At 41.5% G+C, this 14,874-nt stretch overlaps 1 protein-coding gene across 3 annotated transcripts in view; it reads left to right on the top strand.

Moving 5' to 3' along the window:
* Positions 1–14,874, top strand: part of Prdm6 (PR/SET domain 6) — a 104,364-nt gene that overhangs the window by 8,083 nt on the left and 81,407 nt on the right. For all 3 annotated transcript variants that reach the window (XM_076912648.1, XM_076912649.1, XM_034518296.2), the window contains one exon: positions 1,818–2,125. In XM_076912648.1, coding sequence (XP_076768763.1) covers positions 1,818–2,125 — 308 coding nt within the window. The remainder of the gene's footprint in view (positions 1–1,817; positions 2,126–14,874) is intronic.

The following is a 14,874-nucleotide window of genomic DNA, read 5'->3' as shown; positions in this document are numbered from 1 at the left end:
ATGGCACATAGAAGGCATTCAGAGATAATATTGTTGACATTTTGTTTCTGCGGTGTCTTCTTGTTGTTGTCCACAAGTAAAGGCATGAGAGACTGAGTGAAATATATGTGTTTCTGAAGAGTTGACATGAGTGACAGCATACTCCCATCTAGGCCCTGGGGTCAAAAGTGGAGTCGTGAAGGGTCTTCACATTAGCCTGTGATGCTGGAGGAGGATAGGTACCCTTGTGGGGGGGGAGGGTTGCCTGCAGAAACGGGGTGTTGGTTGTCAAAGAAGTCTTGGGCATAGCCACTAAGAAGTTGTAACCAGTAGGTCTCCTTACTCCTTGGGCAATCATAGTTGGAATAGCGTGTCTGCTCATTCCAGTGAGGGAAACAGACAACCGACAGGAAGCACCTCCTGTCAGATAGGATGCTCATGCAGTCAACCATTGACATTGCAATTGTCATGGCAAGGGTTCTCGCTCCATTTTGGGTAGTGATTGAATGATCTTTGTGGAGAATTCTTCACTGATTTGTCTTGTAATAAGTTTCTTGGGTGGTTCACAGTTTCAGCATAGACATGGCACATTTGGAGTGATCTAAGAGAGCTGATTACGGTGGAGACAAGGGGAAAGGTGCCAAGAAGCCCGGAGGGCAACTCAGGTACCTTGCTACCCGGTTCTTACCATCTCCACCAGTACAGGAGCACCAAGTGCCAGGGTCAGTGACACGGGGCTCGGCTGCAGCAGAACCCCGAGGGTCCCCAGGAAAGGACTCAGGAGATTGAGTCACATAGGCAGGAGTCCTCTGCGGAGGCCTGCCTGCCGCACCAGGGAACAGACACAGCGGCTCCGCCAGGCCCATTAATAACCCTTAGGCTCTGCGATTCCGACAGCGTGGTCGCTGAAAGCTTAGCTTCTAGCGGCTGCCTGGGTTTTTCCGCCTAGATCGAGTCAAACGACACTGGGTGCCCTGGAGCAGCATGCCTGGAGAGTAGGAATCCCCTTGTGTGATGTCTCTCCTGAGGGACAGATCAGGAACAGCTTCAGCAACAGCGTCACCAGATGAAATAATCTCATTCAACTTGTGCTTGGCCTTCCATCCTGTTCAATTGAATCATTACCCCATCATTAACGACCCTTTACCCTGATCCTTAAACGTCCTATTTGGTTTGGTTTCAGGGAAGAACTTGCACGCACAATCACAACTGACACCTCTGTTTCCCCCCTCCCCATTCCCGCTCATCTATGATGGGTGAACTCGCTGGTGTGGGCTCTGGGCAGAGATTGGGGTCCTAGTGCCTAAAGGACCGGGATTGGAGCTTGCGCTCCCGAGGTAGCGTAGGAAGCTTCAGAGTCCCGTGTTTGTACCTGTCACTCCCGCTTTGATAGCCCAAGAGCAGAACCAAGTACTATCTGAGACATCGCTGTGGTATCTGCGACTATTTGAGATAAATGGTCGGATGAGAGACAGACTCCTTGAGGGAGAGAAGATAAGCACACCCAGAGACACAGCCTAAGCACGCTTGCAAGGTAGAGAGGGAAGCTGAGATGCTGGCAGACTGGATCGGAAGCAAAAGTCGCGGGGCGTTAGGAAAGCACACCTGGCTATCCAAACCTAGCATCGTAGCCTAGAGTGGATCCTAGCAGGCATTTTTGAATGCTGCAAGTCCCCAGGGTGTGGCACAAGTTCCTTTCCTACTCCCTGTGGCGTTGGCGCCCAACAGGTGGTTTACCTGCTGCAGTTTAGGGAGTTTACCCAAAGATCCACCACCCCCTCCCACAAAAGATTGGGTTAACGCTCTCTCTTCCCTCCTTCCCCCGGTGTCACCCACAGGTTGCGACATGTGTGCGGACAACCGCAACGGGGAATGCCCCATGCACGGGCCCCTGCACTCTCTGCGCCGGCTTGTGGGCACCAGCAGCGCAGCGGCCGCTGCACCCCCGCCGGAGCTGCCGGAGTGGTTGCGGGACCTGCCTCGGGAGGTGTGCCTGTGCACCAGCACGGTGCCAGGCCTGGCCTACGGCATCTGTGCCGCGCAGAGGATCCAGCAGGGCACCTGGATTGGGCCCTTCCAGGGCGTGCTCCTGCCACCGGAGAAAGTGCAGACCGGCGCAGTGAGGAACACGCAGCATCTCTGGGAGGTAAGCTGCCGGAGCTGATCTTGGGCCAGGTTTCAGAGCCCCGCTGCCCTCGGTCCCTGGAAACCCACCCTACACCCACCCTCATGCCCACTGGTGTAGCAGTGGGGAATACGTTCCTCTGCCCAGCGGAGGGCTGATGTCTGAAGTTCCTGCAGGAGGGATGCTGGCACAGTGTGGCTTACTACGGGACCTGTTGGCTTTAAAAGTCAGCCACTTTAACCTGCCTCTGTTCAGAACTGTGAAGAATTAGCCCCACGGGCTTCTCAATCTTCAGGACAAGAGAAAACAGCTAAAACAGAGATTGAGCAGGCAGCGGTAGAGTAAGAGCCATGTGATCTTTTTGCCAGGTTCTCAGCTCTTCCCAGAGGTCTCTTTGCCTGGGGCAACAAAAGCAGAGTCAGGGTAATTTTCTCAGATGAAAACAAGTTTCTGGAGATAAGGTGGAGTGCTTGCTTGCCCAAGTAAGAAGGATTTAGTCCTCAGCAGCACTTAAATTGGGAGGTTGTGGGAACACCTTTAATTCTAGCACTAGGGAGTTGGAGACAAGAGGGTCAGAAGTTCAAAGTCACCCCGGGCCTACAGAGCAACTTTGGGGCCAGTTTTAGGTCTTCCAAAAACATTAAAAAAAAAATGTTGATTGAATGTGAGAGACCAACACTTTCCAGAACTTTGAAAGAACCTAACCTCCTTTGTGAATTATACTGTAAATCAAAACTTAGAATTTTTGGTTTCTCTTTTGACAAAGTGAAATTGTACAGCTTTCAACAAAGTAGATACTCAAAAAACGTGAGAGGTAATGCCATTTTGGTATAGATTAATCTCGACTATTATCTTAAAATAGTGTGTCTGAAAAAAAACCTAATCAGGGCTGCTTGATCACTGAGGTCCATTCTCGAAGACAGGGGTTATAATTAGGTAATCCTTCAACTGATTTTAGCTCCTCAACTCACGGAGAACTACTTATGAAATATTAGATACTAGAGGACACAAGCTAAAGTGATGGAAATCTTTGGTCAAGTGAACTAATGAAGGAGGACTCATCAGAAAAGTCAGGTTCTTAATTGCTGGGGACCAGGTCCCTGTGCACTGTGGTAGAGGTCTGTTTCTGCAATAGTGTGCTTTCTGGTTACAAATGGCTCAATGGCTTGTCAATGTGGCTGTTCTTGTGGTTATCTGTCCCACTAAAATTTACAATATAATCATCCACTTTCATATTTGTTGGGTTTCCTCTGGCCAGCTTTGTATTAGACCCAGGAGAGAGTGCTGTGGAAAACAGAGGCATTGTCCAGAACCCTCATGTGACTACTGGGGTCAGGGGCTGAGGCCTTTGTCTGCAAAGTCTCCCTTGTTGGAGGAGGAGTGGCCAAGTGAGCATGCAGCCCAGCAGCTCAAGGTGAGGACAGGGCAGCCTGGGAGCCTCCTGCTCGGTAGTTATCCACTGAGTCCTGGATCCAGGCTTCCAGTCTGGGTTTCACTTCTAAACAGTCGTGGGAAAGCAGTTAGCCATTTTTGTCTTTCTGGATGGAATCCCTGAGTGAGGTGCAGGAAGGGGTGGGGGGCCTATTTATATCACTAAAAGAGGCTTTTCTTAAAAACAAACACCAAAAACAAAACCTACAGAAAAGCAACGAGTAAAACAGGGCAGGAGGAAGGGCTTGCCATGAAGCTACTTGGAGGTAAAAGTTGGAGGTATTGTGTAGCAAAGCTGACAGGTAGGACACAGTGAGTCCACAGCTGGCTTTGATGCCCTTCCTCACTGGTTTTCCTGTCTCGCTAATTCAGTTGTAACCTCCTGTATGCTTTAAAGTTAATGAAGTCCACCCATGCACCCTGCAGGCCCCAGCACCGTTATTAAGGACTCTCCTATCACATTGTTAAAGGTCTGCCGATGCATCCCAGGGGAACCCCAGAGCAGTTGTGGTACAGATATGTTCTATCTGAAAATGTGAAAGTGAATCCCGTGTTCCTGCCCTCTGATGCATGTCTATTTTTAGACTTTGGGAGGACAAAGCTATAAATGTGGGAGAAAAAAAACATAGTTCTTTTTTTTTTCCTAGAAGGCTTTGAGTGATTAGGATGTTGGCACAAAGCCATTATGCATTCAGGCTTCAACAATACATATTAACATTGAAAACTATGGGACTTTTCTGTTACACTTTTGATTAGTACATAATGGAGGAAGAATTTTGTTATAGTAATAAGATGGTGTTTTTTTTTTTTCCTTGATATCTCCATGGATTTAAAGTGAGTTTCATCTGCTGTTTGGGTTGTATGAATTGAGTGTGTTAGGAAGATATAAAATTAGTCACAAAGGTATAGTTAGTTATAAAGATATAAAGTTAGTTCTTTGTATTAAAAAAAAAAAAAAGAGGCCTACTAGGTTTGTGTTTGAATGATCTATAGGCTCCTACTCCTGCTTCAGAACACAGTGTATTTTTTTAATCAGCGCTCTGTAATAATAATTAGGATGACATACATTTGGCGGACTGAAGGGATGTTAAAATTTCAGTCATGTAAAATGTCTCCTGAGAGATGGTAAGAAATGTGACTGACTGGAGTTATTTAGCGGCAGTAACTATTTGTAGTGACAGAACACTTTTTAAAATAGGGCATAGACTTTTATTAGTATAATTACTTTTAAGATATGAAGTATGAATGTCTGGGAATGTAGCTGTCATTAGAGTGCTTGTCCACAATGTATGATAGCCAGAGTTTGATCCCTAGCAGTGTATAATTTAAAACTGGGCATTTTGAGGGAGGTGGAGAAGAATCAGGCATTAAGGCCAGCCTCAGCTACAAAAGGAGTTTGAGGACAGCCTACACTATGTGAGACCTTGCCTTAATAAAACATTAAAAGATGAATAAATCATGACTTAAAATTTTTAAGCCTCATGACTTATGAGACATAATTATTTGAATCAAATCACTTTTAATAACAGGAAAGTATAAACATCAAATTGCTCTCTAAATTTTAGACTTTAAGTCTGCATTTTATTTATTCTGAAAATTTTAAACATTGATTATATCAGATAGAATCCATGATTGGAGTCCACTACAGATCTTCACAGGAAAGGCTTCACAGTAATTTTTCTAGTGACTCACAAAATAATTATTCACTTAAATATTATTTTAGACACCTGGAATATCAGGGTGACCAGAAGCAGATTTTTCAAGACAGTTAAAAGCTATTGAATCATGGCTTCTTCATTTTAAAAGTCAACTGTACTCATCCCTCTCCTTAGAGTTCTTTCCAGTTATTTGCTGAAGAAACACCTTCCTATGTAGAGTTCAATACTCAGGTCCTGATAGATCTTTGCAGGGTTGCTTATCTTTATTTCAGTACAATAAATGGATGGCTAATTTTTCCCTGTCACCGTTTCCAAGCAGATGATGGACTCTTGTTTGGGTTTACAGCTCATTGTATGATTCTGTCTTCGTCCTTTACTGTGCACTTGAAGGATTATGGTGGAAACAGACTGACCAGCTCACATCAGTTACTCCTTAATGCTTCTCCTCGTTCACAGAAGAGTTGTTAAACATTGGGTGTGCATGACCACAGAGAATTCGTTTGTAATCATGCTGCCATTTTTCCAGTTAATACTTTCCTGGTGTATAATCCCAGCAATTCAAATGCCGTAAAGTTAAGCATCATCATATCACCATTCCATCCCTCACAGTGTTTTGACTCTAAGTTTTCATCTTCTTTTCTTCAACTCTTCCCCCCTCCCAGTAATGAGCTAAGATTATTAATTTTTCCAGTTTAAAGAGATTAGCAAGCTAAAAGCAAATTTAAAAAAACACAAATTAGTCTTTTTTTTTTTTAAATTAAATTTGGCCAGTTTCTTTGGGAATTAGGATTTTAATGTGTTTTGAAAAATAATGCATGTAGATACTTTAAATAAAAAAGATTACAGAAAACGTTAAGCAGCCCTTCTCTGGCATACACGATTCTAACAAGACTTGGATTCTGGCTTTAACTCTATTTAGATGTACAGGGTTGGGGGTGGGGGGAGTAGGGGGGTCTTTCTGACCATTCAAAGAAAACAGACTCGTTCTCAGCAGTTAGTCTCGTAGATGGGAGTGAGATAACTTTATCCTAATGTGTTTTCTAATGAAAAAAGTGAAAAGGCACAGTTGATTCCAACATTTATGAAAACGTTATCTTGGTTATTAATGTGTTCTTTTCCCTTGAGATAAATTAATCTAGTTGTATATGGTTTCCTCTTTCTGCTTAACATCAGAATTTAATATGACTAGACCTGAGGAATGCACACAGTGTATACTTAGCGTTCTGCTGGAGTAAAATACAAAAGTTTAAAATAAAGTTATAATTCAAGATAAGCTACAGTTGCACCTTTCAGCTCAAGGTCTGATTTGACAAAGTTTAGCAATAATGACAAAATAAATTGTACCCAATTCAACCTAATTTTTTTCCCTTGCTAATTGAAATAATGTAGTGGCTTATTAGAACTACAGTCAAGGTATTAGACAGGAATTTAACTTTCTCCAGCCTGTCTTCCCCTTTGCTTGGGTAAGGCTGTATGTGTCGTTTTCAATTGCCCTCTGCTTAAAGATTAACTGTTTTTCATTTAGAAAATCAAGGAGGATAGCATAATATGGGCTTTTATTTTTGTGGCTTGATTTTTGTGCCATGATATTTTTGACATAACAAGAGTTCTGCTTAACGTAAATGCTCTATTTTTTATTATTACCGTTTAGCTTAAATCGAAAATATTAATGAAAACCAATATTAAATAAATATATATTTCATGCCGCTAAATGTTTGCATTTCAAAACCATCATAGGTAATTGGTACCAGAAGGAGATGAATTGATTTTATTTTTTTTTGAATGTGCTGCGAATGCTTTTTATAAATGACTCTATCATACACACACACACACACACACACACACACACACAATTTAGGTGTTGAAAAAAATCACTTTAAATCAATACTCTTTTATTAACTTAAAATCACTTAAAATTGTCTCAGTAATAATATTGTGAGTTTAAATGCCACACTTTGTTTTACATACTCTAGTTCATTTTGGGCCAATTCACAAGATGCCAGGGGAAGACAGGTTCTATAAATCTAGTTACATTGAACTAAAAATCATATTTTTCAGCAATTTGTCATTTAATATACCACTCTGTCAATTTAGCTGTAAATAAGTCAATTTCACAGAATTTGAACAATTTCTTCCTTAAAAATAAAGCATTGTGACGTTCCTGTTACGTTTTCGGTCGTGCATCCTAACAGCTGGCCTAGCTCCCTGGCTTTGTCTCATTTGATTTGAAGATGTCTTTTATAGCGATGCCTGTTTGATAGAGTGAGGGAGTTTTATAGTTTTACATAAACTGTAAAACCATCTGCTGCCTCTTGGAATGGTTTCAAAATCAAAGATGTAACGCTTCATGTTGGATCTGACAGGGTCTCTTTTTAGTCCTTTTGGTTTAGGTCTTGTAACTCTCCTTGGTTTTCCAAACCCCTAAGTGACTCACCTAAAAAGAACAACAGCAACAACAACTATTTGGAAATCCTTGAATGGTGAGGTTTCATATAAACATACATTTGTCCTGGTTTATATGTTAGGATTGAATGCCTTATAAGGTTTATGAATTCTATGCAGTCAGGACTATTTTTCTCATTTTATTTTATTTTTATTCAGAAATTGACTTTTTTTTTATTGAGAGGATTTGTCCATGAGGAAAAAAAAAATGATTCACGAGTGTTTCTTGCTTCTAAATGGCATTATCTTCCTCTGCCACAGATTATTTTTTATTCTTCTGCCTTAAAAGCAGGACATAGAAAGCAAAAGCAAAATCTTAGGGGTTATCCGTTCTCACCACAGCATGCCAGCAAGCCATCTGATGGAAAGATTATTCTCAGAAACAGACAGAGGTGCTGGCTCATTCCCCTGTGCAAATTATAGCAATTTTAATTGTTTGTGGAAAAGCTATGTGTGGCCTTAGGACCACAAATGGTTGTACTGTAATTTTATGGGTTAAACACTTTTGATCGAGTGGGAAAACCTGCACCTTATGCAGCTGGGGACTCCTTTCTGAAGAAGGGAGGTCCTCTTTCTTCCAGGGATGGCTGTGAGACATTGGTGGTGTGCAGATGTTCTAAGACAGTTGTATACAAAATTGGAGCCTGCCTCTCTTTCGATCTCTTTCTGTCTGAGAGTCATATATGCTCCAAGATTTCATGAGTTCAGACATTCCTTGTGTATTTACACAAGAAACTCAGACTCTGGTGTAAGTACTTAGCATAAAAGCCCAGGGAGCCTGAGACGGTGGGTGAGCATTTACCACCTCCCTCAGATAAGTTACAGAATTCCATTATGCAAATTGTTACACGTGTGTGACAGAGGCTGACCTTTTGTCATGTCAGCCCTCTCTGTGTAGGCCCCAGGCTCCAGCCTAATGGCTCAAACCCTGATTTACTCACTGTAATAAGGGCAGGAGGTCGAGCTTGTCGGCTGCCTGTTCGTACTCTTCTTGGAGCCTGGTTGAAGGCTGTTAACACAAAGCTTTTCAAAGTGAATTTACAAGCAGCACCACTGACAGAGGCCAATCAGTGCACCATAAACGTCAGGGCGGTGAGACTGAGCAGTAAGTAAAGTTCTGACAGTACACTATTGGCCAGAATCAATTGGCCAAGGATTAACCAAGATGAGTAACCTTTGTGAGGAGGCCTTAGGGGAGAAGCTAAGTGTGCAGTCTGCATTTCCAGGTGGACCCCGGGGATCCACCTGTTAGTGGACAAGTGAGGACTGGGACAGCACACATATGTTTTAGCACGACCAGCAACATCCACACTGGTGTGATTGACTATCTGGAAGATTAGCGTGGTGGAGCCTGTCGACTCCGAGACCTGGTGGTTAAAAGCAAACCATCACCACCACCACCACCACCACAACCCCCCAAATAAAAACTGGCCCAGCATTAGGCAAAAAGAGACAAACTGTTATGATATGGGTTGTCAGGGCTAGAGGATGTGTTCCTGATGGTACAATTCATTACAAGGTCATTTATTCAGATTCCAAAACTCTAGTGGTTTTCATCAACACACAGACACAAGCATGTGCATTCATTGGCTCCTCGTGAAGCTCCGGAGCACGGAACTTTTGTGGAAGTCACTAATGAGTGATCACAGGTTGAGGGTCTGAATATCCATGAGATGTGGTTTCCCTACGAGACGGAATGTTTTTATCATTTTGTGTAAAGACAGCCGAGACAACAATTCATTGAGCTCTGAGGGCATCAGCATAAAAATGGAGGGATCCATTAAAATGCCCTATGCAAGGATTTATAAATTAGGCGATTTCCTTGATTATTGCAATCATTTACCGAAATTGATTGTTCCAGTGTGGTATAGACAGATTTTAGCAATGATCATTGACAGCCAGTGCATTTTCTGATATCTATAGCTACTGATCACTAAAGCAGGTCACTGTGCCCCCACCCTGCGGTCCCTGCTCTCAAGGTCAGGCAGATTTTCTAAGATGCTTACTGCCATGAAGCTATTTGTCTCCAGAAGAGACCCACCTAGGCTCCGAGAGGAAGTGTGGGTTGTTTTAAAGGTTTACAGAGTTTGTTTATTTATTATTTTCATGACTTCATCTCACCGTGTGCTTTTTAGCCTAGCCTGACACCCACCCCTCCTACCTCAGCCTGACTTCATAACACTATTTTTAGATTTTTAAATCTGTTTTGGAAAGGGCATTGAAACCGGTGGTGTGAATCACATCAGCTGCACGAGTCTTTGATATGATGCCCATTTCAAAGGAAATAATTTTTGCAAATTGCAGCTGTAAAGTATTTGTTTGACTGGAGATCTGCACGTCAATAATGGGTTTTATTTCTTGGTCCTCAGACTTCTAATTATCCAACAGATATATCGTGGAGTCACTGGGTTTTAGGTCAATTAATTCTGAAAGGCATAATAAAGATGTTGTTACAAAGTGTGAAATGCTCAAGATGCAGCAGATTTTTCTATACGAGAGCACACACAAGTTCACTGGTGCTTAATCACTAACCACAAACCACAAGTTGCTTTTATTCCTGAAGTATCAGTGATGGGCAAGCCAAATGTGTCTGCAGGGCTTCATCCAATGAAAGCTAGCTGTGTGGTTTATGCTTAGTACGAAATAACTGACTTTCGGACATTTGCTTTTAATCATTTTTCTCTTTTGAAACATTAACACAAACCAAGGCTTGTAAAATAATAACTTTTGGGGAAAAAAAAAACCCTGACACTGTTATACATTCAAAGGGGGATTGGGGAGGGCTGGTTTTTACTCTGATGGTGAGTGTGTAAAATTTTGATGTCAAGGCAGTTCTTTACTTAAAAAGGAGCAATGTTACATTTCAAAAACTTAAGGAAATCAGTGGCGCTTTCCGTTTATTTGGCCGTTGCTGCTCGCTAAGTCAGAAGTTCCTTTCCATTTCAGTCAGCTGGAAAATCCACATCTCTGGTGAGAAGGCAGAATTCACACTCTCGTGCCTCAGCTCTATCTCTTTATTTTCATTTAAATAAAATTTCCACCGTAGCGTTTCTGGTTTCTGTTAAGTATTTAAAAAGCAATGTGACCAGCCATGTCTTGGTCGGGTGAACTGTGAATGAGCCACCTGGTATTTCAAATGATTCTCAGAGGGCCCCCCCATACTATTATTTAATAAGCCATAACCCACAGTATGCAACTGTAAAATAATGTCGTGGGATAAAGCCCATTTTATTAAAATGAACAGTGTTTTTCCCTCTGTGATAATTTTAAATTAAAGCTGCCTCCAATAATGAAGTGTCCTCTGTAGAAACGCTCGGTGTAATCTAATTCAGTAGAAACTTCTTAAGTGCCTCTTAATCGGAATCAAATTAAATGCAATCAAAGGCGTGTTTTCAGCATCCTGTAAAGCCCCCAAAGCTTGTTAGTCCACTCAGAAACAGTCATGTTTATCACAGAGGGACAGTGAGTCCTCTGTCTGTCACTAAGACAACAGAACAGGAGGCAGCTCCCTAAACTCTGCAGGCTTTAAGTTAGAATGCAGCTTCTGGAACAGGGGATATAAAATATATAAACAGAAAGAGAGATCTGAAAACCAATCACCATCACACTCCAGATCAGCTCACTGTGATGTGATGTTTCACTCTGTGAAATGGAACATCTCATCTTTTAGTTTTAAGATCTTATAAATGGATTTTTGTGTTAAAAGTAATTAATGTACATCATAAGAGTTCAAATCATATAAGACTACAAACAACACTGATGGTTTTCATATTGGCCTCTGAAGGAGAACCAAGTACTAGAATATGCGTTTATTTATATAGAATCACTGTTGTGGAGAGAGATGTTTGCACTATGTCTTAGACACTGCAAACAGCATTTGTATAGCAGCACACAGTGGGACCATTCTCACAGGCTCTTCCACAGATGTTTCGATTTGGTTCACAGTGAGCAGATTTCAATTTTAAGTCTAGTCTCAGGCGCCCATCACTGTACCTCCTTTGGTGAAAAATTTAGTTCAAAGTCTGCAGACTCTTTGATATCACAGAAACACTTTCCGATGATTAAATATGTTTTATGGCACCCACCCTTAATAAAACTAGAAGCCTTTTCAGGCCTGTAAGGAAACTGTAGTAGTCTTCCAAGAAGGAGAGCAAACTCTTTACATGGAGGGATTAACAACAGCAATAACATCCAAAAAAAAAAAAAAAAAAAAAAAAGGCATTAAGATGCCTTATAAAGAGTTGAATTTATATAGTTATATGTCAAGAAACACTCCTTAATCTCTCTCTGAATTAATCAGCATAATAGCTTAGTGTGCTGTAGATTACAGATCAAAGGGAAAGTAGGCTGCACTTTTGTGCATCAATTGAGAAATTTTCTTCCACTTTCAGTTGTATTTTAGTAGTCAATTTTGATATAAAATAGTTTGGGTTCAGACAGGGAAAAAATATCGTACCTTTGAACAAAAAAGTCTTCATGAAGCCATCACTATATACTGTAAATATGCACCAATAATGTTTTCTAAAGAATTTTATTATATATCTGTGAAAACAAAAGATCACATACACTAGCCTATAATATGCATCTTGGATTTAATTACTTGACAACAAAATCAGGTTTAAATAATACTTTGAGGCAATGTTCAAGCTTGCTCACAAGTAAAGTATTCTGTACCAAAGATATATACCACTCATTATAAATATGTTTTAAATCACTAGATGGCCTTTGCTCTTTTTATTTTATGTTTTTTTTATTTTAAAACTAATACATATTATTATACATATTTTTGGTGTGTCATGTAATGTTAGATATATGTATACATTGTATAATGTTCAAATCAGGGTATATTTATAGCTTCAAACATTTATAATTTAGTGAAAATGATGAATATGTTTCTAGTTGTTTTGGAGTATATACATAGTTCAATATAATCACCTAAGCCAGTGGTTCTCAACCTGTGGGTTGTAACCCATTTGGGGGTCCCATATTAGATACCCAGCAATAAGGTATTTACATTACAATTCATAACAGTAGCAAAATTACAGTAATGAAGTAGCAACAAAATAATTTTATGGCTGGGGTCACCACAACATGAAGGGCTGTATTAAAGGGTCGTAGACCATCAGAATGGTTGAGAACCACTGCTCTAGGCTTTCAGTCGTGCAACAGAACACTAGGATGTATTTCTCCCATCTGACTTTGTTAGTCCACCATGGACAACATCTCCCCATCCCTCCAACCAAACAAAAATGAGCTCACGCTTACCACTATCTTTCTAGTGGAGGGTAAGCTGAATACAGAGACTGGAAACAACTAGAACATTTGGTCTAGATATAACATCATTTCAGTAGCTCAGTGTCCTCCCATCAATGAGCCAGCCTGAATATGAAATGCAATGAGAACCGCTTTGTGACATCTGGAGGAATCACAAGGAAACCCCAAGATGCACAGGCTGCTTGACCAAGGACCTCAGATCAGGGGCAATTCATTAGAGTGGCTTGACACTGGTATTGAGTTCTGAATACATCTCAATACCCAGCACACTGCTACTTGTCAATAAATATTAAATAACAGCAGATCGTCCTAGTGGCACATTTGCCATTGCCTATAAAAATATGTGTACTGCTTTGTGTCCGTGAATATGGACCCATTAGCACATTGTACAGATTCAATCAGTATTGACCCTAGGACAAACAAGAACTCCAGGTTGACAATCTGCAGCTAGAAATTTTGAAAAAATTGTAAGTGCCACCACATACTATACAGAGCAATAAGTTGGACTAAAAATCAACCTTTTAAAAAAAGTATATGTATCTCATATCAATCATTTCTATTATAGTACACAGACAATCAAAATAGTTTTCAGCTGGGCAAGCAAGATGGCTTAAGCAGGTCATAGTCCTTGTTGTTAAGACTGACCATCTTAAATCCTACCCCTGGAACTTTCACGGAAAGAACCAACTCCCAGAAGCTTTACTCTGACCTCCACATGACTGCCATGGCACACATGCTTGTCTCTCTCTCTCTCTGTGTCTCTCTGTCTCTCTCTCTGTCTCTGTCTCTCTGTCTCTCTCTCTCTCTCTCTCTCTCTCTCTCTCTCTCTCTCTCTCTCTCACACACACACACACACACACACAGAGTATAGTTAAAAAATATCTCAATTAGTCCAACCTCAACCCTGACCCACAAGCCCAGCTACTTGCAGTACTGTCTGAGTTCTGTGTGTTGGGTGTCTACTCTGAAATCTCAGATAATTGGTTAACTTTTTTGGTTTTTCAAGGCAGGGTTTCTCTGTGTAGCAGAGCCCTGGCTGTCCTGGAACTCACTTTGTAGACCAGGGTGGCCTAGAACTCACAGAGATCCACCTGCCTCTGCCTCCCAAGTGCTGGGATTAGAGGCGTGCACCACCACCGCCCAGTGAATTGACTAACCTTTGGCAAAACTATTAGCACACAAATGTTAAGAACAACAACCTAGCGTGTGCTTGTCGTCACGTACACTTTGGAAGGCAGAGACTGGATGATTGTCACAATTTCAACATCAGCCTGGTCGGCATAGGGAATTCTGGGACAGACAGAGCTACAAAACAAGATACTAGCTCACAAACACTCAAGTAGGAGCTGAAGTCCATAGAGTGCTTGCCACACAAGCTTGGGGAGACCTGAGTTTGATCCTCTAGCACCCATGTAAAAGGCTGGATTTGGTAGTGCACACCTTTAATTCCAGTAAAGGGGAAGGGGACAGGAGGATTTGGGGTGCGGGGAGCTCACTGGGTGGCCAGCCTAGCATAATGAGAGAGCCCTAAGTAAGTCTAGAAAAACCAAGGAGACACCAAGCTCCTAAGGAATGACACCTGGGTTTGACCTCTGACCTTGACACACACACACACACACACACACACACACACACACACACACACACACACACCAAATAATAATAATAAAAGATGGTGCTGGAATTCTAGCACTTCCTGAGCCAGGAAGATTTTGAGTTCAAGACAAACCTCAGCTAGATAGAAAGACCCAGTCTTTAAAACAAACAGTAATAGAAACAGTGTATACTATATGTAGACTACTAACCATACTTTTGACAATTAGTTACAAGGTACGCTTCCAGTGACTTTAACTTACCTGGGAAGTTCTCAGACTCTAGTCACTAGAGCAGTGAGTGTCAACCTTCTTGATGCTGTGACCCCAACCATAAAATTATTTTTGTTGCTATTTTATAACTGTAATGTTG

Source organism: Arvicanthis niloticus, chromosome 14 (genome assembly GCF_011762505.2).
Source record: "Arvicanthis niloticus isolate mArvNil1 chromosome 14, mArvNil1.pat.X, whole genome shotgun sequence".
NCBI lineage: Eukaryota > Metazoa > Chordata > Mammalia > Rodentia > Muridae > Arvicanthis > Arvicanthis niloticus.
The sequence above is the reverse complement of the archived record's forward strand: the minus strand, read 5'-3'. Positions and strand labels throughout refer to the sequence as shown.